This window comes from Eucyclogobius newberryi, unplaced genomic scaffold, assembly GCF_026437365.1.
Source record: "Eucyclogobius newberryi isolate DKJ021-1_F unplaced genomic scaffold, fEucNew1.0.hap1 SCAF_17, whole genome shotgun sequence".
NCBI lineage: Eukaryota > Metazoa > Chordata > Actinopteri > Gobiiformes > Gobiidae > Eucyclogobius > Eucyclogobius newberryi.
The window spans coordinates 11,379,241-11,404,187 of record NW_027315801.1 but is presented as its reverse complement, the minus strand read 5'-3'; the positions used below and the strand labels follow the sequence as shown (position 1 = coordinate 11,404,187).

At 40.0% G+C, this 24,947-nt stretch overlaps 1 protein-coding gene across 2 annotated transcripts in view; it reads left to right on the top strand.

Moving 5' to 3' along the window:
- LOC140362874 (metabotropic glutamate receptor 4-like) overlaps positions 1 to 11,144 on the top strand; it is a 173,294-nt gene extending 162,150 nt beyond the window's left edge. Inside the window, exons 7-12 of one of the 2 annotated variants that reach the window (XM_072449137.1) lie at positions 833 to 1,033; positions 4,767 to 4,903; positions 4,974 to 5,909; positions 7,132 to 7,378; positions 7,955 to 7,998; positions 9,449 to 11,144. In XM_072449137.1, the coding sequence (XP_072305238.1) occupies positions 833 to 1,033; positions 4,767 to 4,903; positions 4,974 to 5,909; positions 7,132 to 7,378; positions 7,955 to 7,992 (1,559 nt within the window). In that variant the 3' untranslated portion in view covers positions 7,993 to 7,998; positions 9,449 to 11,144. The remainder of the gene's footprint in view (positions 1 to 832; positions 1,034 to 4,766; positions 4,904 to 4,973; positions 5,910 to 7,131; positions 7,379 to 7,954; positions 7,999 to 9,448) is intronic. The other variant, XM_072449136.1, reaches the window with a different exon arrangement.
- Positions 11,145 to 24,947: the final 13,803 nt, after the last annotated feature.

The following is a 24,947-nucleotide window of genomic DNA, read 5'->3' as shown; positions in this document are numbered from 1 at the left end:
AACACAATCCAACCATTGATGAACTTGTATAAACACAGATTTTATATTAAGAGTGGGCAGAAAGCTCATAATACCAGTGTCTGTGAAAGGAGACTTGATTAATACTATTGATGCAAAAAACATAAGAAGTAGAGGCATTCATCATATTTGGACCTTGTTAACAAAAAGACACAATAGTGTAATCAGTTTTGTTTTCATTCATTAGCTGTTATTGTTTAATGCTTCCACATAAGAACATTTAAATAAAAGCATACAAAGATGTATTATTATTTGCATTGAACTATTGTCTGACTAATTCATTGGGTTGTAAGGTCCAGCACATTAAAGAACTCATTTTCTTCCAAACCTTTCCAAGTGGCCTATTATTGTGGTCTGTCTAAGGCACACTTGTGCGGTATTCATGCTGTCTCATCAGGATCTTGATATGCCACACCCGGGCAGGTGGGATAGATTGTCAACAATATTTGAGCGCTATAGGCCTTTTGTGAATATAGAAAATATTTAATGTCTTTGAGTTCTGAGCAATCTGAGCAAAAACAAAAGTTGTTTTGGTTCAGTGCAGACAATTTTTTGGCTATATTTTTAAACATCCTAGTACCGGTAGTTTATTTGAGCTGACCGAAAATATGTAAGAAGTTAGTGAATATGGGCCTAGTAATTACTTTTAACAATTATAAACCAGGTCAAAATATCTGCATAACATACATGCATAATCCAAGCACACTCACTCGACATTTTAAACTATGGGCCTTCTAGATTTCACTTGAAAGCATCCTGCAGCTACTAAAAGTCTCCACCTAAAGGTTGACTAATATTTTGTTTCTGCTTTCAGACCATGAACGAATCGGAAAAGACTCTTCCTATGAACAAGAAGGAAAGGTTCAGTTTGTGATCGACGCTGTGTATTCCATGGCGTACGCGCTGCACAACATGCACAAAGACCTCTGCCCAGGAAAAGTTGGCCTCTGCTCCAAAATGGATACCATCAATGGCACACTGCTGCTCAAGTACATTCGGGATGTAAACTTCACAGGTGTATAGCTTTGTTTTTCTTATTTCTTCGGCTGCCCCAAATTAATTGTATGTTTGCTGTAACCCTACCAACATTTTTCAAGTGGGTAGGTAGGTAAAATAGTAGGTAGGTAGTAATAGGTAAAATAATAAATTAAAAAAATGACCTTTTTTAATTTATTATTTTTAACTTTGAAGGCATTAAAAAAATGTATATAAAATCCACCAATTTAATGATAATTTGCCTCTGAAATTAAGTTAATGATATCAATTATCAGGAGAGATGCTACCGTAAATTTACAAAACCAAAAAATGAATAAGTCCAGCCAATAAACTATTTTTGGACATAAAACAAATTATTTTATTTTTTGTCCATTTTTACAATAAATCAACTTTTAATCCACGGAACACAAATTCTGGAGATATGCTTAAGAGGATCTCTTCAGATGGCACAATAAAACAAAATACACTAATATGTACACTAATGTACTGCGTTGTTCAGGGGTCTCGCTACGTACATTCAGGGATGACGCCCCTGCCATCCCTAACATGATAAATCAAAATGGACCACCATCCGTAGGGGGAAAATAACCATCCCTAAAACCCGGCGCAAGTGTCGCGGCGGCAAGCACGCGTTGCTGCGGACCGTGCACAGCCTGCGCATAAAAGAGGCTGCCTGTGTCCAATGGATGAATAGGCCAAGAAGAGTTGATTTGTCTAAATTATTTCAGCATTATAATACTGCCTTCACCCATGAGCTAAAACTGTACCAATTTTAATTACATACAAAAATTGTTAATACAATTGTGTATTATGATACAGTGCTCACTGGTAATATATTTAAATCACTATGTCTTTATGTTTATTTATTATTTCCATGATTCCATTAAGTTTTGCGTGGCCAATATTCAAATTTCTTGATGTTGAATAGGCCTACACACCATGTAATAGTATGTTTAGGGTGCATGTACCTTTGAAAATAATGAAGGTACGTTAAACCATTCTTGGAGGAAAATGCAACCCCATATGAGGCATATTTACCATCCCTTAAAACAATTCTGGGGAGAGCACTGTTGTTGTAGATGTGTTTATCTCCTTCGATGGTGACAATGAGTCGAGAAGGATATATCAGGCCGTATCGGTCCCGCAGAGCTTCATCATACTCTGTGCTCAATATTTGTAAAGCAACTTCCAATGATAATTGTTCGTAAAGATAAACTATAAAGTGCATGAAGTCTTTAACTGCACAACGGAACCCAAAGGGACGTTACAATAGTCAACAGTGGTTCACTAAGTCCGTACCTTTACAATCTCCTACTAGGGCGTTTGCTTGGAAAAGCCGAAATTTGGTAAAAATGGTGTTGAGGAGTGGGGCATCAGAAGTTATCCAGATTATTTTGATAATTCAATGGCTTTAGTGGTATCTGTGCGTCAAAGCTGCAAAATATAGCCAGGATTTTAGATTTTTTAAATTTCCAGCCTTTTGCACATGCAAAGTCCAAATAGCGTCTTTTTTTGTTTTTAATAAGTTGTTAAACTCTTTGACTTAAACCAACTTGAGGTGAATTAATTTTATTTGGTGAAATTAGCGCTCCTAACTTCTATGTAAAATTACTGCTTTATTTAATTTTTTTAATTCCCTGTTTTTAGGCTGACTGTAACAGCTGTCATGGGACTACAGATGAAAAATAGGCTTTTGGCTAATTCTGGCATATTTACAGATTTTTTTAATCTTTTTTATTAATATGCACTGTCCCTGAAATAAATGAATAAATCATTGTGACATCAAGAAGAGAGTAAAATTGATGAAGAGCAGGGAAAATAAATAATAAATATGATATATCCAGATCAGCAGTAGTCCTGTGTTTGCAACAGCAGAAAGATCTGCCTTAGGTAATTACTATACATTACACCTGAGGAATCCAGGGTCAGAGCATTCAGCCAATTAAACAGATTCAAGTCAGGAACTGCTCATCACAAGGAAATATATAGGCAAGGCATTTATTTCAAAGATTACAGAGTAGGATCTCCAGGTGTGAAGAAGTCAGCAAGGCGTAAATAAGTGGACGTAGGAGGAAGTAAAACTGCAAGGCAATGTACTTGGGTATAACCGGGAAACAGAATGTGGCAGGGCTGCAGAATACTAAAACACGGAAGCAAGAGCACAAGTGAGAAAACATCGGTCTGTTAGAGATATCCCTCCCTGGTTGGATGGGCAAGAGATACAGCTGCTGTACTGGAGAAAGTAGTGTGTTTTGTTTGTTGTGTAGCAAAAATATATGTAAGTAATCAAAATGTCCATGTTGCAATAAAATAAAAATAATCTGGACTTTTGTTCAGACCCTACTTAATTTATTTTTATTTTGAATAGAACAAAAATATTTTATATTATTATAGTAATTGCAAAAATAACTCACAATTCAGCTTGTATATCAAATGTTTTCTTACATCATGCATATCTATTTTAAAATTGTGTTGTAAGATAAAGAAAATATTAAGTTAATAATAATAATAAATAATAATGATAATAAAAAAATATAAAGCAACCTTTAAATTTCAATTTGATGTAATTGAACTTGACAATTATGTCACATTTTCAGCATTTAGCATTTATTCTGAATGCATACAAAGGGGAAAGAGAACAGCATTAAGCAGTGTTACTTGAGGCCAAATCTTCAAAGTTGAAACATTGTTTACCTGTTCCTTGAGAAACATGTCACACACTGTTCCTTGAGCTTATTACTATGTAAGCAGGTCGCTTTTCATTTGGGGGAAATAAAGCAATAGTTTCCAATGGAAGCAGAGGAGAGGCCACTGTAGTTTAACACTGTGGTGATGAATGAATAATGCAATGCAAAGCAATTCTTGAGTAATATTTGTAAGGAGTTGTACATGAAAGGTAGAACTGGATTGTATTACATTTGAGTTGATGATGTGTTACGGTACTTTTCCATGGTACTGCCCACAGGGAGCACCAGTGTTAATATGTTAATATATTAATATATTATGAAAAAGTCCTAAAGACATGCTATGTGTGTTGATAATAAAACATTAGGGATGATACTTTATTGATATCAATTTTTGTGGTAGCAAAAATGATGGCTAAAATGTACACATTTTAGAGATTAAACTTAAATAAATAAATAGCAGTTAATACAGCAATATCTAATAGAGTAGTACGTAGTTATGTAAGCCCTACTGTGCTAACAGGGCACATTGAATCTCAACACAGAGATTTCATGCAACTCATTTCATTAGACATGATTGCCAATGTACTTTGGATAACTTGAAAAATGTGTCCAAGGTTAATTTCATTGCCGTGGGGGGAGCTTTCTAAACATTAACTACTAGAAATTGATCTGTTTAAAATGCATCAAGAACAGCGCCATAAATGCACATCACAACTACTGTATGAAGAAACATAACAAGAGACGCAAAAACTGAATGACATTCAAAGAGCCAATTTGACTAATTTGATATATTTATTATAAATAAACCTAGTCTAACAAGTAAGTCAAGGTATACGCTATTAACTAGGCCATGGAAGTTTGTGAGATGTTTTTGTTAAGTTCAAAGTGGATGTTAATCCACTTTGATTAATAAAGATATTAAAGGAGAAAACGCAGGGGCTTGGTTGTCCCATGTTCATCTTTTAAACTGTAAATTCAAAGTTGCACTTGTCTAAACTCAACCTCATTGTAATTCTGGCATAATATAAAAACAATAAACAATTTCCCATGCAATTTTATTTACAGGTATTGCTGGTACACCTGTTGTCTTCAATGTGAATGGAGATGCACCTGGTCGCTATGAAATCTACCAATACCAGATTGCAAACGAAACAATGGAGTATAAGATTATTGGACACTGGACTGATCAGCTGCATCTAGATGTATGGATATTTTTAAATATGTTTTTGAACAAAGTGAATGTCTGTGAAACTAAAATGTTTTTCCCTTCAGATCAATGAGATGCAGTGGCCAGGCGGAACACAAGACATTCCCTCCTCCATTTGCAGCCAACCCTGTCGTCCAGGGCAGCGCAAGAAGATAGTGAAGGGAATTCCGTGTTGCTGGCACTGTGAAAACTGCGATGGCTACCAGTATCAAGCAGACACATACACATGCAAGATGTGCCGTTTTGATTTGAGGCCAAATGAAAACCACACTGGCTGTGTACCTATGCCCATTGTCAAGCTGGAGTGGAGCTCCCCATGGGCAGTGATCCCTGTGCTCATTGCAGTGCTGGGCATCATGGCTACCTTGTTTGTAGTGGCCACATTTGTGCGCTACAATGACACACCTATTGTAAAGGCGTCGGGCCGGGAACTGAGTTATGTTCTGCTAACAGGCATCTTCCTTTGCTATGCTACCACATTCCTCATGATCTCCACCCCTGATGTCTTTATATGCTCTCTGCGGAGGATTTTTCTTGGCTTGGGGATGAGCATAAGCTATGCTGCCCTGCTGACCAAGACAAACAGGATCTACAGAATTTTTGAGCAGGGCAAAATGTCAGTTAGTGCACCTAGGTTTATCTCCCCAGCCTCCCAGTTAGTCATCACATTCAGCCTAATATCAGTGCAACTCCTGGGCGTATGCATCTGGTTTGGAGTCGACCCATCTCAAGCCATCATCGATTATGAGGACCAACGCACAGCCAACCCAGAGATCTCCCGCGGAGTACTTAAATGTGACATATCTGACCTGTCCCTGATCTGTCTGCTGGGTTACAGCATGCTGCTGATGGTCACCTGCACAGTGTATGCTATCAAAACCAGGGGAGTCCCAGAGACCTTCAACGAGGCCAAGCCCATCGGTTTTACCATGTACACCACATGTATAGTATGGCTCGCTTTCATCCCCATTTTCTTTGGAACTTCACAGTCAGCAGAAAAGGTGTGTATTTGTTTTGGGTTTTTTAAGAATTCTTACTAGACAACTGAGTAAAAGAAAGCTAAACGTAAAAAATAAAATAAAAATGCCTTAACTAAAGCAGATTCAAGAATTTAGTACAGGTTTGCTGAGTTTTCTGTCTTGGGCCTTGTACCTTTCTGTTCCAATGGAGCAGATTGGCAATCATATCTCTGTGTCAGAGAAAATTCATGTCACCAGGGCTGATGGAAGAGGACAAGGGTCCTGGCTCTCCTCACAGAGTGACTCCACTCTTAACTCCAGAGGGGGAGCAATATTGTTCCCCATTCACCCCAGGCCATGTGTAATCTTCTCAGGAGATTACAACACTACCTCCATCAGCAAGTAGCACTCGTGTTGGAGCAGAGGAACACACTACCCTCTCACTTCACATGGGCACCCTCTTACAGACACGGCATTGGTCCTTTGTTTGAAAATTTGTATTGCATAAATGTATATCAGTGACACTGTACAGCCTGCAGGCATGATTTCATAGACATTAAAATATGGAATTTTAAAAACAAGTAGCAAGTAGTAGTTACTATTTATACTATTATTATATTAATATACAATGTACACATAAATACGCATGTATGCACTTTATGGTCAGACAGCTTACTGTATATATAATAGAATGTATGACATTAAACGATAACTTGTGACGTTTAAAAAATAATACAAGTACTATATCACAACCCCATGTTCCCATGTAAGACTCAGTCATTTATGATGTCTGCAAATTTAATGTCAGACCACGCCTCAGGCAGAAAGATGTTGCCAGCTGGGCTTGCACCACACTCTTTTATGGCTTTTCTTCAAGTTCACATGACCTCAGGCTTTAGCGACTTTTTCTTAGTCATAATTAAGAGTTTAAAATGTGATGATTTCGGGATTTTTTTTATTATTGAAACCATTTGCTTAGATTAATAAGTAAATAAAAGTTGAAAATCATTGCTGCTCCCAGTAATATACACATTTGCCCCACACTCATTGCCTGTAGCACTAGATCTGCTGCCCAGCTGTGAGTTACAGCTGTTTGTGGTTTCACAGTGCATTCATTTTGTCAGCCCTCAGGCCAGAATATACACACAATGGTACCATGGGGAGCTAGTGTCCACAAAACATGGTGAAGAAATAGATAAATTGCAATATACAGTATGCATATTTTGACATTTCTGTTGTGTTTTTTTGTTGTCTTTTTTAATAGATGTACATCCAGACTACAACTTTAACCATCTCCGTAAGCCTCAGTGCATCTGTGTCACTGGGGATGCTCTACATGCCTAAAGTCTATGTGGTTCTGGTTCATCCAGAGCAGAACGTGCCCAAGCGTAAGCGCAGCCTGAAGGCAGTTGTCACTGCGGCGACCATGTCCAACAAGTTCAACCCCAAAGGTGGTCTGCGGCCCAACGGAGAGGCTAAGTCAGAACTCTGTGAAAGTCTGGAAACACAAGGTTGGTACAGTATTCTGCTAGGACCCTAACGAGACAAGGACTAAAACGTAAATATAGTTCTGTTTAACATTGTAGACAGCACTAAAGGATTTAAACGTATATTGCAAATGTATTTATAATTTAACTTTTTACAATTAGCCCGGCAAACAACACAACAATAGTTTATATTCTACAGTGCATGCTTTTAACAGGATACACTGTACTGCCTGTATTTAATCCAATTACCAGATCCATATATTCACTTCCATTTTATTTCATACAACGTTTTTATTTTTGTGTTATCAATAAGGTTGCAGTTGCAGTTCTTGTTAAATGTACACTTTTTTGGTTAATGTAGTGATAGGACTTACTGCAAGGTGAACCATTAGTAGGTGGTCCCTGTGGGAATATTTGCAAACTTGAATTTAAGTAACATTGTGTTCATTATTCAAAGTACCTATTTTTTACTCTGAAAAGGCATGTAGCTCTGAAATGTTTCTCTCGACAGCTCTTTAAGCTTGTTATCCCAGGTTAGCCCCTTTATAGTTTGCTGATTCTAGTGTTGACTAACGACTACTCTTTGTGCTTACACATCAGACTGTATTGAGGGAGGGGAGCCTTGTGAGGGACTTTAGACTCAGGTAACCCTGTTAAAATAATGCACTTCTGTCTTTTTGTTTTGTCTGCCAGTTTTCACCATAACACTTCTGCCTGCCTGTTCAGTTCACCAGCATTTGGGCTATCCATGGCTAAAATGTACCAATCTTAATATGAGAAGGCAGTAATCGCAGCCTCACAAATCCTACTTGACCATCAGACATTGACTTTGAGAAACAATATCAGTGTGCAGTGCAGTAAAGTGGTCAATCAGTTTGGCACCACTCTGCCTGAGAGCAGAAGACAGGCGATAGCCATGTGTCCCCTGTAATTTGTTTCTATGTTGTCAAAAAAAGAAAAGAAAAGAAATTGCGATAATGGAACAACAACAACAACAAGAGTGAACAGGAAAAGACAGATGGGGCTGCCAGTTTAAATTCTTTCTGGACCATCTATTCTTTATCTTGGCCTTACAGCACATAAATATTCAAATAAGGTCCATTTATCAATGCTTCTCTCTGTGAAGCAGCTCTGGATGAAATGGTGGGTATGAAGGCCTGTTCACCCAGGCACTATGGCATTGACAAATACACAGATGCATTCACCATTACACATCCCCAGCCCTGACTTTGGCTTTCAGCTGTCTTCTGATTGGATTCATCCCTTCTGACATATTCAATCAGCCAGGGCAGTGGTGGGTAGATTGGCAGATTGGTCATGTAATTCCCCTCCAAGCATGCTGGCTGAAGACAGTTTTATATTCAGAAATAATTTACCTCCTTCTTGGCACTTAAGAATTAAGAAAAACAGTTTATGCATATGAGCATGGCTGCACCAGTACACAGATATGCCTACCTCTGACCAGCAGTATGGACCCAGACGACAGCTTCCATGCGTTTTGCGCACTGCCAATATTTGAGGAACAAATACCACAGTTTAATGACAACTTGATGTCCAAGATGGATCACATACTCTCTGAGCACTAAGAAGTTACTACCACACACCTGATGCATGCTTTTGCTTGATGCAGATCATTAAACAGGCCATGCATGGGGCGAATGAGTCTACTTACATTTTGTAAAACCACTGGGATCTGCTTGGTAAAAAAAAATACAAATAATACATATTTCTTTTTATCTGGTCAAATCTACATGTTGATTCTTATAACAATGCTGTGAATTTAAAAACATATGTAAAACTCAGCCCTTTCCAGTGACAGCCTCCGAGCCAGCTTCTGCATTGTGACAGCGATTATTTTCTCCAACAATTTATATTACATTCTTCCAGCTCTTTACTGCCATTTCACAGAATACTGTCTCAAATACAGCCTACAAAAAATAAATAAATAAGTAATAAAATGAAATACTCTGACCTGTTTTGAGACTAACGAGTACTCAAGCAACAATTGCAGCTCATATAATGAGCCGCAATGTCACAACTGTTACAGCTAGTAAAATGATTGCTTTTTTTGACTATTTTTCTTGTATCCCACAGTTCTGGCGTCCAAGCAGACATACATAAGCTACAGTAACCATGCCATCTAAGAACAAGAGTCCACAATGAGGCAAGAGATCAAGAATCTTCTGTGCTGGAAACACTGGAGGATTTCCAAGAATTGATTGGGCGGAAAGAGGACGTCACAACAAAATACTTCAAATGCCAAAATGTATACGAATATGAGAGATTACTGGATGCTTATAATGTAGTCTGGACAGTTTATTTTTCTCTTGCCACCCTTGGAAGACATGTGTAAGCTTTTCGAGTGCAAGCCAAGCAAACTTCCTGGAGCCTACAGTATGTTTTCTTTTTGAAGTTTTACAGCACACGCTTTCAGTTCTCAATGAGGCTGAAACATGACTTATCAACAAAAAGGGGAGCGTCTTCTGTTTTTGCTTGAGCCAAATGCAGTTGACAAAGAAAACTATTAAAATATAGTCATTATTTTTTTTGGAGCTGGAAGCTACAGTACTCTCCAATCTGTACATGCCTTACTGTATGTTAAGTTAAAGCCACACAATCAAAACCTGTGGATCATTGCTGTTTTTATTCAGTTTGTTCATAAAACTGATGATGATGACAATGTCATCATCTCTTGGCAATCCTAGTGTACAGTCCCAAAGCATGCTTGTGGGAGCGTTACGTGTACTGTGCTGTATTGTCAACGTCTATGGAATGCAACATTTGTCACAGTAGTCATTCACCAGTGGAGATGTTGATTCGGAATATTTCCTCTCTGGGTTACACCTTCTGCCGAATAAAAGACCACTAAAGGAAACAGACCCCTTCATATTTCTACAGTCATACAAAACTTGACAATTCATACTTTAAACATCTCATATTTATTGGTCCTTCTTTATTATGCAGCATACACACTAAAGTCAAGTTGCCAAAAACAGCTACATTCCATTCCCAGCATACTGACTGACACATATCACTGAAATATATTTATTAGATGTTCAAATAAATGATATAACAAAGCTCAAAGTATGCATATGTTTAGCATGCTTAATAAACAAGGACCACAGCTGTGCCTCATAAGCTTCATAACTTTATTCATTCCCAGTGTTTTGCTCAGAGTCGACCACATTGGTCTCAGTGTACATTCTCGGTGTACAATCTCTCAAGGTGTCGCCGATCACATTTGTCAGTAACGCTGGACTTTGTCTCTATTGTTATCTTCAGCAATGCAAAAATCTGTATGTTGCATGTCCAGAATCCATCAAGTCATGTGACCAATTTGAGAGAGCAGCAGGATGCCTAGAAGGAAAATTACTGTGGAGAATTCAAATATATTTCTTGAGTATCTCAGTTTTGACAGAAGTCTGAGATGTTACAGCAAGTGTTGTTTTTTCCTCTTCATTTGATAAAGTATTGTTTGTGGGATTGTTAGTGTTTGTGAAATATGATATTTGTTTTATTTTATTGCCATAGCCCCATTTTATTTTTCTAAAACACTTTGTCTGTGTTATAAAATAGAAAATATAAGTGATGACTGAAATTAAATGGCCAGTTTAATGTATGTTATTAAATGGATTGATCATGTCTGCTTTATGTACTGAATTATTAAATTACTGAAAGCTAAAAATAATTACAGTGCCTGGATATTTATGAATTATCTATAGATAAAGAAAATGTTTAGAGCATGTTCATTTTTATACAAGATATTTCTAATAAAAGATTGTTTTGGTACTATTGTGTGACGTAATTTTTAGGCCAGAGCGCCACAAGCTGGCAAGAGGCCTATTAGTTCTGTAAGGCAAAGCGAGAATGGCAACCCCTTTTCCAAACACTCACTAACGCACTCTTCCACAAATGCACATCCCGTACATACTAATTAGTATTGGGAAAATATACCATTATCATTGGAAACAAGCAAAGTATCTTCATCCCCATGTTAAGCGCTCGTTTGCTCACTAATGCGTTTCCCAACTCTTGCAGGCATATATATACATACAAAATTAAACATGATTATTGTATGGAGGGCCAGTAACACAAAGTGGGGGGAGCTCACTCAAAACGAATGTGCCCGTCAGTGACCAGGGACCCACACCATGACCTGGGAAAGCGAGAGTATAGTTTACGATATTTAAAATGTATTTTTTATATATATATATATAAATTCTTTCTTTCTTTCTTCTTCTCGGGACCAACCCCCATATTTTTCACCCAGTGAACATTGATGAAAAGTCAGAAAAATGTGCACACCTCACCTGCAGATCATGCCGCTCTCTCTGGCCAATCAAAAAATCCAATCAGACCCATGTCGTATTTATTACGGAGTAGCCGTAGTGATGACAGAAACCATGCCATGGTACTGCAGTGTCCACCACCACGGCTTTCCCCTGCCCCTTGTCGACCACCACTATGTCCGGTTGGTTCGCCATTATCATTCGGTGTACCTTCTGTATCTGGAAGGCCCAGAAGGCCTTGGCACGGTCACTCTCCACCACCTTTCGGGTTGTGTTTTCCCACTTTGTCCTTGGGGTCTCCAGCCCGTACTCTGAACAGATGTTTCTGCACACTATGCCAGCCACCTGGTTATGGCGCTCCACGTGTGATGTCCCTGCCCCCATACATGGAGCGCATACACCCTCCAGTTATGTGCGGGATTGTGTCCCTTTGCACAGCCTACACCTTGGGTCTTGTCTGGTGTGGTAGATCTGGGCCTCTATTGATCTTGTGCTCAGGGCCTGCTCATGTGCTGCCATGATCAGGGCCACATCAGTTATGTTCCGGTGGTACATCCCTTGTAGGGGCTTGTCGTCCCATGATGGTCCCTCCAGCACCTCATCATCCTATGTTCCCCATTGTCTGAGACATTCTCTGAGCACGTCATCTGTAGGAGCCTTGTCCTTGATGTACTTATGGATCTTGGACGTTTCGTCCTGGATAGTGGCTTTCACGCTCACTAGTCCCCGGCCTCCTTCTTTACGGCTAGTGTACAGTCTCAGGGGGCTGTATTTGGGATGGAACCCTCCATGCATGGTCAGAAGCTTTTGTGTCTAAACATCTGTGGGCTGTATCTCCGCCTTTGCCCAACTGATTATTCCTGCAGCATATCGGATCACTAGCAGGGCATAGCTGTTTATTGCCCGGGCCGTAGTTGCTTTCCTTGTTACCTCTTCGAGGTTGCCGTTTTCCTGTGGGATTCCCAGGTACTTGTAACTGTCCTCAATGTCTGCTATTGTTCCTTCTGGGAGTGAGACCCTCTCTGTGTGGACTACCTTCCCTCTCTTAGTCACCATCTATATACACGTATATATATACACACGTGTGTGTATATATATACACGTATATATATATATATATATATATATATATATATATATACATCCATCCATCCATCCATCCATTTTCTGCCGCTTATCCGGGGCCGGGTCGCGGGGGCAGCAGTCTGAGCAGGGACTCCCAGACTTCCTTCTCCCCAGACACTTCCTCCTCCGGGGGGATCCCGAGGCGTTCCCAGGCCAGCCGAGAGACATAGTCTCTCCAGCGTGTCCTGGGTCTTCCCCGGGGCCTCTTCCCGGTGGGACATGCCTGAAACAGCTCCCGAGGGAGGCGCCCAGGAGGCATCCGGAACAGATGCCCGAGCCACCTCAGCTGGCTCCTCTCGACGTGGAGGAGCAGCGGCTCTACTCCGAGCTCCCCCCGTGTGGCCGAGCTCCTCACCTTATCTCTAAGGGAGCGCCCAGCCACACGGCGGAGGAAACTCATTTCGACCGCTTGTATCCGCGATCTTGTTCTTTCGGTCACCACCCAAAGCTCTTGACCATAGGTGAGGGTAGGAACGTAGACTGATCGGTAAATAGAGAGCTTTGCCTTTCGGCTCAGCTCCTTTACCACAACGGTCCGATGCAGCAACTGCATCACTGCAGCCGCTGCACCGATCCGCCTGTCGATCTCACGCTCCATCCTTCCCTCACTCGTGAACAAGACCCCGAGATACTTGAACTCCTCCACTTGGGGCAAGGACACCCCACCCACCCGGAGAGGGCAAGCCACCTTTTTCCGGTCGAGAACCATGGCCTCGGATTTGGAGGTGCTGATTCTCATCCCAGCCGCTTCACACTCTGCTGCAAACCGTCACAGTGCATGTTGCAGGTCCGGGTTTGATGGAGCCATCAAGACAACATCGTCTGCAAACAGCAGAGATGGAATCTGTGGGGACCACAGGATTCCATCTCTGTATATATATACACGTGTGTATATATACGTGTGTATATATATATATACACGTGTGTATATATATATATATACACGTGTGTATATATATATATATATATAGTCCATAGTGGTAGCATGTTTCTATTGCAGCAACAGCCACCCTGGGATAAACTGATGGCGAGGCTGCACCATCAGCCCACACCACATTCTTACTTGGCAAGGTGGTTGAAGTGTCTTGCCTAAGAACACATTGACAGTGTGCACTGGTCTTCTTTCTCCCATCTACGCACTAACCAGGCCTAACCCTTAATTCATATAATATGACTGAGGGAAGATGCCATATGTAGCTCTGCTGAGGCTGCATTTTCTGTCTCCATAACAAATGATGAACAGCTGCACCAACAGTTCTGAGGATGGGATGAGACAGACCATAGAATGCAAGTGCTCTGCATGTGTTTCATGCAGAGATTTCTCTTGACATCCTACTACCTCCTTGGACAAATGTTGAACTAATGTGTTGATGATTCATAGCAAGAATTAAACTGAGCAGCCCAATATAAATCATAGACCAAACATCCATTAGGGACTGCTTATCTTTAGGGGTTTTTGAGTCTTTGTGTCATTGGATTATCTTGGAACAATGTGGGCAACTGCTTCTTAATTGCAGGACAGCACTCAGGGACAAACCAGGAGCATAAAATCATGAATGACAACCTGACATCTTTACACCTAATAAAACCTGCAACATGGAGGAATAATTTAACAAAACGAAATATACGTGCGTTGCGGAGACAAGTCTTAGTTTTAAATATAACCCGTGATTTCATTTTATCATCTTCTCTATGCTTCAGTTGCACAAATGAATTATTCCTGTACGTAATAATTTTGTTCAATGTGGAAAATAAAAAGTTATTTTGGAAAATCACTTTAATATTTGCACTCCACTGCTCTATCAAATTTTATTTTGTCCCCAGGAAAATACATTATTACAGTTGTATTTGTTTCTTGTAGCATTGATACTCGGTTGGTGAGTGCAGATTGAATTTGTGTAGCATTAATGTGCTGCATCATAAAGCACAGTGTCTGTTGTCTCTGTTGTGCTTTTCCATTAATCTCCGTTTCATGCATGCACTGCCTGATCGACAGGTGTGGTTTTTCTGTGATTGACTGAGCTTTGGAGCAGTGCTGGGGAAAAGACAAAAGATATTTGTATACTGTTTGAGCTACCCATCAAGCTGTGCATTATTTGGCAGGAAAGGCAAAAATATACTAATGAGCTAAATGTATACAAGATTGCTTAAACAATAATATTAAAATATAGCTGCAAGCGGCAATGATCGGCCGTTGCCACGCCTCCGCCGCCGCCTCCACGCTCGCCGCCACTACACCCCAATTTTCTGCCAGATTCCAGATTTTTAATCAAATTTTGTTTAATTGTTTTTTTCCCCACATAAAAATGTGTTTAACTCTGTAGTTGTTTTCACTTCAAGTAAGTTTAGAGCAAGTGTTTCAAAGTTGATGCAATTCAGACTTTGTATGTGCAAATGGCAACAAATTTAAAATTTAGGAAATTTCTTGTCTACTCCTCTACACCATTTTAACCAAATTTCAGCGAGTTCAGGCCAACACCCTAGAAGGAGTGCAACAAAAAACTGCTGATTGGTGCTTAGCAAATTTTGATCCAATATGGCCAATATTTGGTTGGTAATAATTTTACTTCCCTTGTCACTATCTACCGCTGCACCATTTTTTGTACATTGGGGGACACTAACACGCCAAATTTCTGAATGTACATTTTCCTCACTTTTAGTCAATGTTCACTGGGTGAAAAATAGGGGGGTTGGTCCAAAGAAGAAAGAAGAAGACGAATATTCAGATACGAAAACAATGTTTCCCATTTTATAATATAAACTATACATTTTCGGAAAGCACTCACGCTTTCGTACATTATGTCCTTGTTGGGTCACTTTCGCAGCCGTGATTCACACCAGCCAGCCTCGCTCGAACTTAAAGACAATGATTTCTTTAACTGTTGGTATCTGAATAACATTGGTGTTTAATTCAGCAAGAATATCAAAAGAAAAATGCTCAAAATACTTTTTTTTTTGGTGCAAATTTAATATTGTAGCAATGTATAACCCTCCTTCCAAGTTGTTAAATTTAACATAGATTAGTGCTCAGAGACTTGAACATCAACTGGATGGAAAGTCGCTGCAATAAAGATCTTCAAAATTTTACATAAAAATTAGACTTCTATTAACTAATTAAAAGACCTACCCCGAGTGACTAGAAGCACTGGAACATTGATACATTTTTTATATTTTCCAACAAATCACATAAAAATGGAATAGAAAAGTCAAATTGGGAATCCCTCGCAAAGATTCTAAAAAACTGGAGGCAGAGATGGAAAAAGCCAACTAGAATGAGATCTTGATTAATAACCAGATAAATAATTGTTTCAATGTATTCACATCCCAAATCCAGAAAATTGTAGAAAAGCAATCATTCATTAAAAATCTCTCTCAAGATTAAAAACAATACTGACACACTGATCTTCAAAAGCGAAAAAAATCTGGTGCTAAATTAAATGCGCATAGCGCAAGCAAATTATTACATAAATGTCCTTTCCATTCAAAGGGGAATGGAAAAAACATTTGGAAGCAGTTGCATTGCCTTTTCAATCCTACAGCAAGCCCTGATATCAATTATGAACTTAAAGTGTTAGGAAAAACTATATCTGAACCTCAGCAGGTGGCCACAATATTAAATTACTATTTTATTTCATATGTTGAAGAATTAGTATCACAGTTTACACCAATCGAAAGAGGTTGATACAGCGACTGTTTTAAAGGCTATAAATAACTTGAACAACTCATCTGCAATGAATATATACAAACTAGATGTCATTTTTCTAAAAAAAAAAAAACACACAGGCATACCCTGGTGATCTAACTCATGTCATCAACACTTCTATCAAAACTGGTCAGTTTCCTGATACATTGAAAAAAGTCAACCAATTTATAAATCAGGGAGCACTGAAGAAGAGGCCAACTATCGGCCAATCAGCCTTCTGTCATGTCCAAAGTTTTGGAATAAATTATTTAAAAAAATATATATATATTAGATTACCTGGAAAAATGAAATCAATTTGTTTTAAGACAATCATTCAACAGAAACAGCGACAGGTCTATCATTAGAACAGGTTAAACAATCACTCGACAAAGGCAATGTAGTAAGTGCAGTGTTCCTTGATTTAAAAAAGGCTTTTGATACTGATAACCATAAGCTGTTCATATCAAAGCTCTCAACTTTTAACTTCTCAAAGCGCTCAGTGTCATGGTTTCAGTCATAATTACAAAACCGAGAACAACGTGTTGTCGTCAATAATTGCAATGGAATTCAATTTGTCTATGTATCAATAATCTCCTGGTTATTTGTCCAGAAGTCAGTTTGCAAATATATGCAAACTGACGTCAGTTTGCAAATATATGCTGACGTCAAAAATGAAACTAAAGCTTGAATGTACCAGCAGCACTCATGTTTAATGTGTTTCTAATGTATATATAGCTCTGGCTATAAGGACTGTGATGCATGCGTCTGGCTCCTGTGTTACAGTTAGTCAATGTTTTTGTATCTCTCCCTATTAAAATAAACTAATAAATAAAAATCCAAGCACCAACGATTTACCTGCCCCTCATTTAAATAAAAATGAATACTGGAATAAATAGTTTTCATGTCTAATGAAATACAGTACAGAAAAAAATATGTATTCAATGGATGATATGTTCTGTCAGATAAAGGGGGCACAGAAGAAATGGTCACTATCATAAATCATTAATTTAAAAATCCATACAAATACAGTTCCAGCAGATGGATAGAGTATATGGATAGAGTCGATCTTTCCAGCGCCTTCAACACCATCCAGCCGCTGCTCCTGAGGGACAAGCTGGAGACGGCTGGTGTGGAGTATGACCTGGCAGAGTGGATCCTGGACTACCTCACAGACCGACCCCAGTTTGTGAGAGCACGGGACTGACACTCGGACCTGCAGTGTGGGGGCGCCCCAGGGCACTGTCCTCGCGCCCTTTCTCTTCACCCTTTACACTGCAGACTTCAGACACGACACGGACAGCTGTGTCCTGCAGAAGTTCTCTGACGACTCTGCCATCATCGGACTCATCACGGACGACGATGACGCGGAGTACAGAGGACTGGCGCAGGACTTTGTGGACTGGTGTCAGCGGAACCACCTCCTCATCAACGCGGGGAAGACCAAGGAGATGGTGGTGGATTTTCGCAGACGCCACCCCACTGCCCCCTCACCAGTGAACATCCAGGGACGGGACATTGAGAGAGTGGACTCATACAAGTACCTGGGTGTTCATCTGAACCACAAACTGGACTGGACTCATAACACGGACGCACTGTACAGGAAGAGCCAGAGTCGGCTCTACCTCCTGAGGAGACTCAGGTCTTTTGGAGTGACAGGGTCACTCCTGAAGACCTTCTACGACTCTGTGGTGGCATCAGCCCTCCTGTACGGTGTGGCCTGCTGGAGCAGCAGCATCACAGAGAGGGAGAGGAGGAAGCTGGACAGAGTCATCAAGAAGTCCAGCTCCGTCTTGGGCTGTGCTCTGGACTCGGTGCAGGAGGTGGGGGACAGGAGGGTCCTGGCTAGATTCACATCTATACTGGCTGGACCATGAGTGTCACCCCCTGCAGGACACTCTCTCCGCTCTGGAGAGCAGCTTCAGTGAGAGACTGATCCACCCTCGATGTGTGAAGGAAAGGTTCCGTAGGTCTTTCCTTCCTGCTGCTGTCAGACTTTATAACAGAAAACTTAGTACTGAACACTCGCAATACTGACCTAACCTAATACTGATGTGCAATTCTGTCATATGTGCAATTGCTGTTGGAATTCATGTGCAATTCATGTGCAATTACTGTGAAATTCATGTGCAATCTATGTGCTGTTGTGACACATATTCATGTGCAATTACTGTCGTGATCACATGCAATGGTATTTATGTATTTATTTATTTATTTGTCTATGGGAGTTTTTATTTATAGGAGATCTTCTACTGAAAGTGTTTTTCAGACTTCCTATAAGTGATCTGTTCTTCTGTATCTACCTCTGTATCTACCTGCGTTGCACCAATGAAATTTCCCCATGTGGGACAATAAAGGAATATCTTATCTTATCTTATCTTATCTTATATATCTTAAGTCTATCGATGGGAAAATTATGTGTTTCTAAAATAACATGTTGGCTTTGAGATTGTGCATTGCATTACAGTACATATACCGTACAGATACTTCACTGAGATTAGTCCCAACAAGACAGGGTATTTATACATGCCCCATCAAACAATTAGATTGAAAAACTCTCTGCATTTGAATTTAATAATTGAAATTCAAATGAGCATCTATCTGCAACGGACGGAACGGATTTAAATTACTCAAGAAGAAACTCATTATGGATAATAGCACCTTTTTCTTGGACCTCACATAATATTAACTGTACGACAGTATAATGAAACCTTATTGGAGAAAGATAAATAGCAGCAGGACAGGGCTATTTAAATTAGCATTGAGTGAAAATTCATGTCTGAAACTGCAAGTAATACTAGTAATGACATTTCATCTGAATCATACACCAGGAGTGATGTATAAAGTGTGAAATGTTTTTGTGTAGGACAGAAATCTTTTTCCGTTTTGGCATTAACGCCAACTTTATTGATAACATATCAAACACTTTTTTTCTGTAACGAGAAATAAGTCAAAATAGAAAAAGTTTTACTCATAAGTGAATTTTCTTTGACCCCCGAACAAAGAATAGTACAGCTTTATAGAGACAAGTGAAAAGGGGGCCATGCAACACCAAAATCAGTTAAACCAGCATAGGAAAAAATCCCCACCCACTTGTCCATCTTTTCCCACGTGATTGCCACTGCCGTTGTAATCACACTTCCGGCCCATGGTTTAAATGGAGAACGAGGGAAAAGTCTTGCCCCTAAAATATACTATAAAGTAGATTGATAAAATATCCAAAGTTCATTGACAAGTCAACACTGCATCGATTCCCTGGGCGGCCTGAAAACTGCTTTTTAGTTTGTGTAGAATTTATTTTCTCTCGAGGTCGACAGCCTTATGTTAAGGAAGGATTACGCCGAATGGCGGTGCCCGGACGGGCTTCCGCTTCAAGATAAAGTTATTTCCTAACCAAAAACATATCTGGAGGTGGGTTGATACATTTTCACTTGATAGGTAAGTGCCAGTGAATGGTAGTGGGCGTTGTGCATTGTAATAATTCATAAAAAATATAACTAATTGCATTTCTGAGTACTTCTGGTCCCTGCTTGTTTGAAATAAATTGTATTATTCATTTGTTTTAAGCAGTAGCTTTTACTGCCATTCCGTACACAAGCATGTGAAACATTGAAGTACAAACCTCACGTGAACGATAGTATTTTCCAAACATTGGCGTTACCAACAAAACCTTGCATATTGTTCACAGGAAAAAAAATATTTTTCTTTTTAAAAAAGAGCTTTAAAAATGCAGCTAGTAAACATTACCTTCAAGAACATGTAAACAGGGAAATGCACATTTTGGTCTAACACAACAGAAGCAAAGTACTACAAAGTCCATTCAGATTTTAAGTGCGCAAACACCTTCACTGAGTGCCTTCAAAATGTGTGCTAATGCCCTTTTTTTGGTGAAGCAGTTAGCCAGCTGCTCTTTGGCAGACCACACCACCTGCTAGATAGTCCCGCAGTGTATGAGTTCCTTCATACTACTGATCCCAAAGCATAGTCTTTTCTCTGTTACAGAAGAACAGAGAAGAGAATGATTATCTTTAACACACACAATGGGCACAACTTTGGACAAACAGTCTGGAATGTTTCCCAAAGAGGAATCACTGCACACCAAGTTTGATGGAGCTGTTTTCTTCCGGTACTGAAACCTCAACATTATATGTTCTGATTTGACTTTTTGAATTCGCATATTGCATTTGGTGTTCTATGGCTTACTCTGTCTTGCTAACCACAATATTTGTCCAATCTTTGACTTTAACATGTCCAGTTCCCCGTCAGTGCTGCTGCCGAGGGCTGAGAAGTGTCGACGCGCACTTTACAGACATGAGATCTGAGCGGGAAAATAGACGGGTGGTTTTGGGAAACACATGGAAGAAAGAAAGGAAACGGTTTTGTGGATGTTAGACCTGTGCTAAAAGCGATGCTATTGTGGAGCTAACAACAAGAAAACAAACTTCTGCTCTGTGAGGAAAACATCCAAACCAGTACAAACCTGGACAGATCAAGAGCCACAGGTAAAAACACAAGTCAGAGTGTAATAAAGTATGAACATGACAGAGTGATGTTGCTCTGTGCACTCATTTGATTTGCTACAAGAATAATTTGTCACCAAGATAAGCTTACATTATAAAAATAGTGATCCCATATTGAGTTTGTGAGGCAACAACAACAACAACAGGTCTGTGATATCAACATTTCATATCAGAAATAATATCCCAAAAAGTCCATATTCCTGTTCTTGCTGCTGATGCATATGAACTCTATAACTATTACTAGGCTATATAAAGCTATTAATGTTTTTATTATTATTATTATTTTTTTTTTTTTAACGTTGTGCTAGGCCTGCAACCCAGCCTGAGAAATTTCACTTGTGTTAGAACATAAACTCACTTCCACAGAGCTCCTTTGCTCTGTGCTTCGTGTGGTGGACAAATGTAAATGTTTTACCTCGCAAAAAGGCTGCTTTGATATCTATGGAGTTCAGCCGCCATTTATTTTGACTTAACACTGCCATGATCATTTTCTGTAGCACATGTGGGTGGAGCCTTTTGGTAAATCTTGGGTGTTTAGCTCTTCAAGTCCTCTTGCTACTAATCTAGTTTAGGCACAATCCAAGCAGCTGTTTGTGTGTAAACCCACCTAGTTGAGACACATTTCTCACCTTCAACTTTGACTTCTTCAAACACGTCATTCTTCTTCCAGTTGGTGAGTTCTGCATGTTCATCATGCACAACAAATACTTCATACCAATGTTCCCTCTAATTTTTCACATGTCTGGGCAAACACACAAGCTCCCTGGGCACACCGAGGACCACTGTGAGCAACATCAGATGTGTACGCTGTGGACACACACCAGTATCATGTGGCACGCCTGTTAAAAACCTTGCATCATAGCAAGTTACGTTAAGAGACTCAAATTACAGCAGCAATTTTCATTAGTTTACTTTTATTGCAAGCAATTTAGCCCACTCAAAATACAAAACTCATGTTTTTCATGAGATGTATAGTATGTTATATACAGAGTCCTGCTTTGGCCTGGCTGTGGTCCAGTTGTGGAACAAATGAGACATATACACCTTTCAGGCATAACATTGTGTTCACATTAAAACATCCATGTGCTGTAGCTTGTGATACAGTGTCAATTCCAGTAACTCTTTGTCTGTAAAATATCTAATTACACCATTTTTTTTAATTAGCATTTCTTCTACCCATAAATTATCTAGTAGTAACAGCATGTAATGATTAAAGGCGCAATGGACGATTTTTCGGCGATTTGAGAACGCAGGCGGAAGTGCGCATGTGCACTCCCCCGTGCGGACTGATACAACAGACACGTGCGTTTGTTTATTAGCGCGACGGATCGCATCGCATCTCTCGTCTCCCGTAGATTTTCGTCTCTTACGAGACAGCTTGAACTGTCTTTCTCCGTCTTCATTTTGTCCTGTACACTGGGGGAACTATATTATGATAGATCAATGTGCTTAGACGCGCGGAAACGTGGGGACGAGCCGCACGCGGCTGCAGGTGAGCGGTAGGTGCGTTTTATGATTGATACGTGGCAGGACTAATCGGCAGTCCACGCCACGAGGAAATGAGACTCAGATCTGGGCCAAAAAAATAGTCCATTCAACCTTTAATATCCATAAATAAAAAATCTTAATAAATGTCATATGCACAAATTTTGACTTTAACGTTACATTTTTGCACGTCTGTCCTTCTCACTTTTCCAATGGTTGGACACTTTGTCCAGGTTGATGGCTTCGTCTGCTTCTTGCTTTGACTTTATGCTCATCAGCTGCTCCAAAATGTACCACTTCAAGACCATTTCTGAATAATATGATTTATTAAACTAACAGGGCCGCACTTGTCATAAACCGCAGGTGCCCACGTTGTAACATGATATATTTACACATAAATAAACGCAGTAAGGCAAGGCAAGGCAAGATGTACTTTGGTGCTGGGCCATGCAGAGCCTTGTGCACAAGCGAGCTGCTTTAAAGTCTATTCTCTGAGCCACAGGGAGCCAGTGCAGAGACCTGAGAACAGGACTAATGTGATCGTACTTCCTGGTTCTGATCAGGACCCGAGCAGCAGCGTTCTGGATGTACTGCAGCTGTTTTACAGCTCGTTTGGAGAGGCCAGTGAACAGGCCGTTACAGTAGTGTAATCTATTGGAGACAAATGCAAGTACCTCCAAGTTTGGTTTAGTCACTATACTTTGGATTTTGACAATGCTATTTAGATTTAGAGTTGATGTGGCTGTTAAAATTCCAGAGTCCATTATTACCCCTAGATTTCTAACTTGATTTGTAGGTTTTAGAGCGAGACTCTGGAGGTGACTGCTAACACTTTCTCTTTTTTTCTGTGGGCCAAAAACGATGATTTCAGTCTTGTCTGAGTTCAGCTGGAGAAAGTTGTTTTGCATCCACACACTGATCTGTTGGATGCAGTGACAGAGTGAATCCACTGGTCCATATTCACCTGCCGACAGTGAAAGTGAGTGTCGTCTGCATAATTGTGATAGGTCAGTTGATACGCAGTGAAAATGTGTCCTAACGGCAGCATGTAGAGGTTGAACAGAAGGGGACCCCAGGACTGACCCTTGGGGCATTCCACAGGTCAGGGGCATGTGGTCTGAGACACAGCTACCAATTTGAACAAAGTAGGCAAGGCAAGGCAAGTTTATTTGTGGAGCACATTTCATACACAAGGCAATTCAAAGTGCTTCACACAGCAGGAAAAATGCATTAAAATCACAACGAAATTACAGAAATAGAAATAAAATAAAATTAACTAATAAAAAAATGTAATTAAAAAAACACCTAGCCACAAAGGGTAACGTGTTTTCGGAGTCCAACTCCTTTTTAAATCAGTCCAACTGATTGTACATACTTTTACACGTTCAACGTGTTTCGGAGTCCAACTCCCTTCTAAATCAGTCCAACTGATTGTCTAAACTAATGAAATCACAAACAAAAGAGAAAAGTGCAAATAAAAATCCTTTCAGTCATATGCGCAGCTAAACAAAACTGTTTTTAGCTTAGATTTGAACATTGTCAGAGTCTCACATCTTCAGGAAGACTGTTCCAAATTTTAGCTAGTTCTTCCTGTACTTCCTGTCTTCCAGATTGGACTTTAACCAGTTTAGGGCAGTGCCATTGATGCCCACCCAGTCCTCTAGTCTAGGATCCTGTGATCGACAGTGTCGAAAGCAGCACTCAGATTTAATAGAATTAAGACTGTGGCTTTGCCCGTGTCAGTGTTCAGGCGGATGTCATTTGTCACCTTGACAAGAGCAGTCTCAGTGCTGTGATGAGGTCTAAAAACATCAAATGAGTTGTTTATTAAGAGGAAATCTGTGAGCTGTTGGTAGGCAACCTTTTCAAGAACTTTGCCCCAAAATGGCAGATTAGAGATGGGCCGGTAATTACTCAGTACTGCGGCATCAAGACTGCTCTTCTTTAGGAGAGGCTTCATGAATGCAGTTTTCAAAGACATTGGGAATGTTCCAGATTGAAGTGACATGTTAACTATGTGAGTGAGTGGTGCAAGTAGACAATTCAGCACAGACTTTAGAAATCTGGTGGGTAACACATCGAGGCAGCATGATCCACATGCTCAGACTGGTGATGATCTCCTGGACAGCTTTGTCAGTTTGTAAATATAGTTAGTATATTTTTTCTATTTTACTGTACGATAGGGACACACGCTGGAATAGTTTTTTAATTCAACTGTTTTTGACTTTTTTCGGCTGGATTTGAGCGTTTTTCGTTGCGTTCGTTGTGTTGTTGTGACGTGAGCTAGCTCCGAGCGAGCCCACCAGCCCCCCCCCCCCCCCCCCCCCCTCCCCCGCGCCCTCCGGCCGCGCTAAAGTACGGTGTGTCGTCGGTACACGTTTATATACACGTTTATATGAAAGAGGAACTTCACGAACGATCGGGACACGCACTGGAATCGCTTTAAATTAACTTGTTTTGACTTTATTCGGCTGGATTGAGTGTTTTCGTCGTGT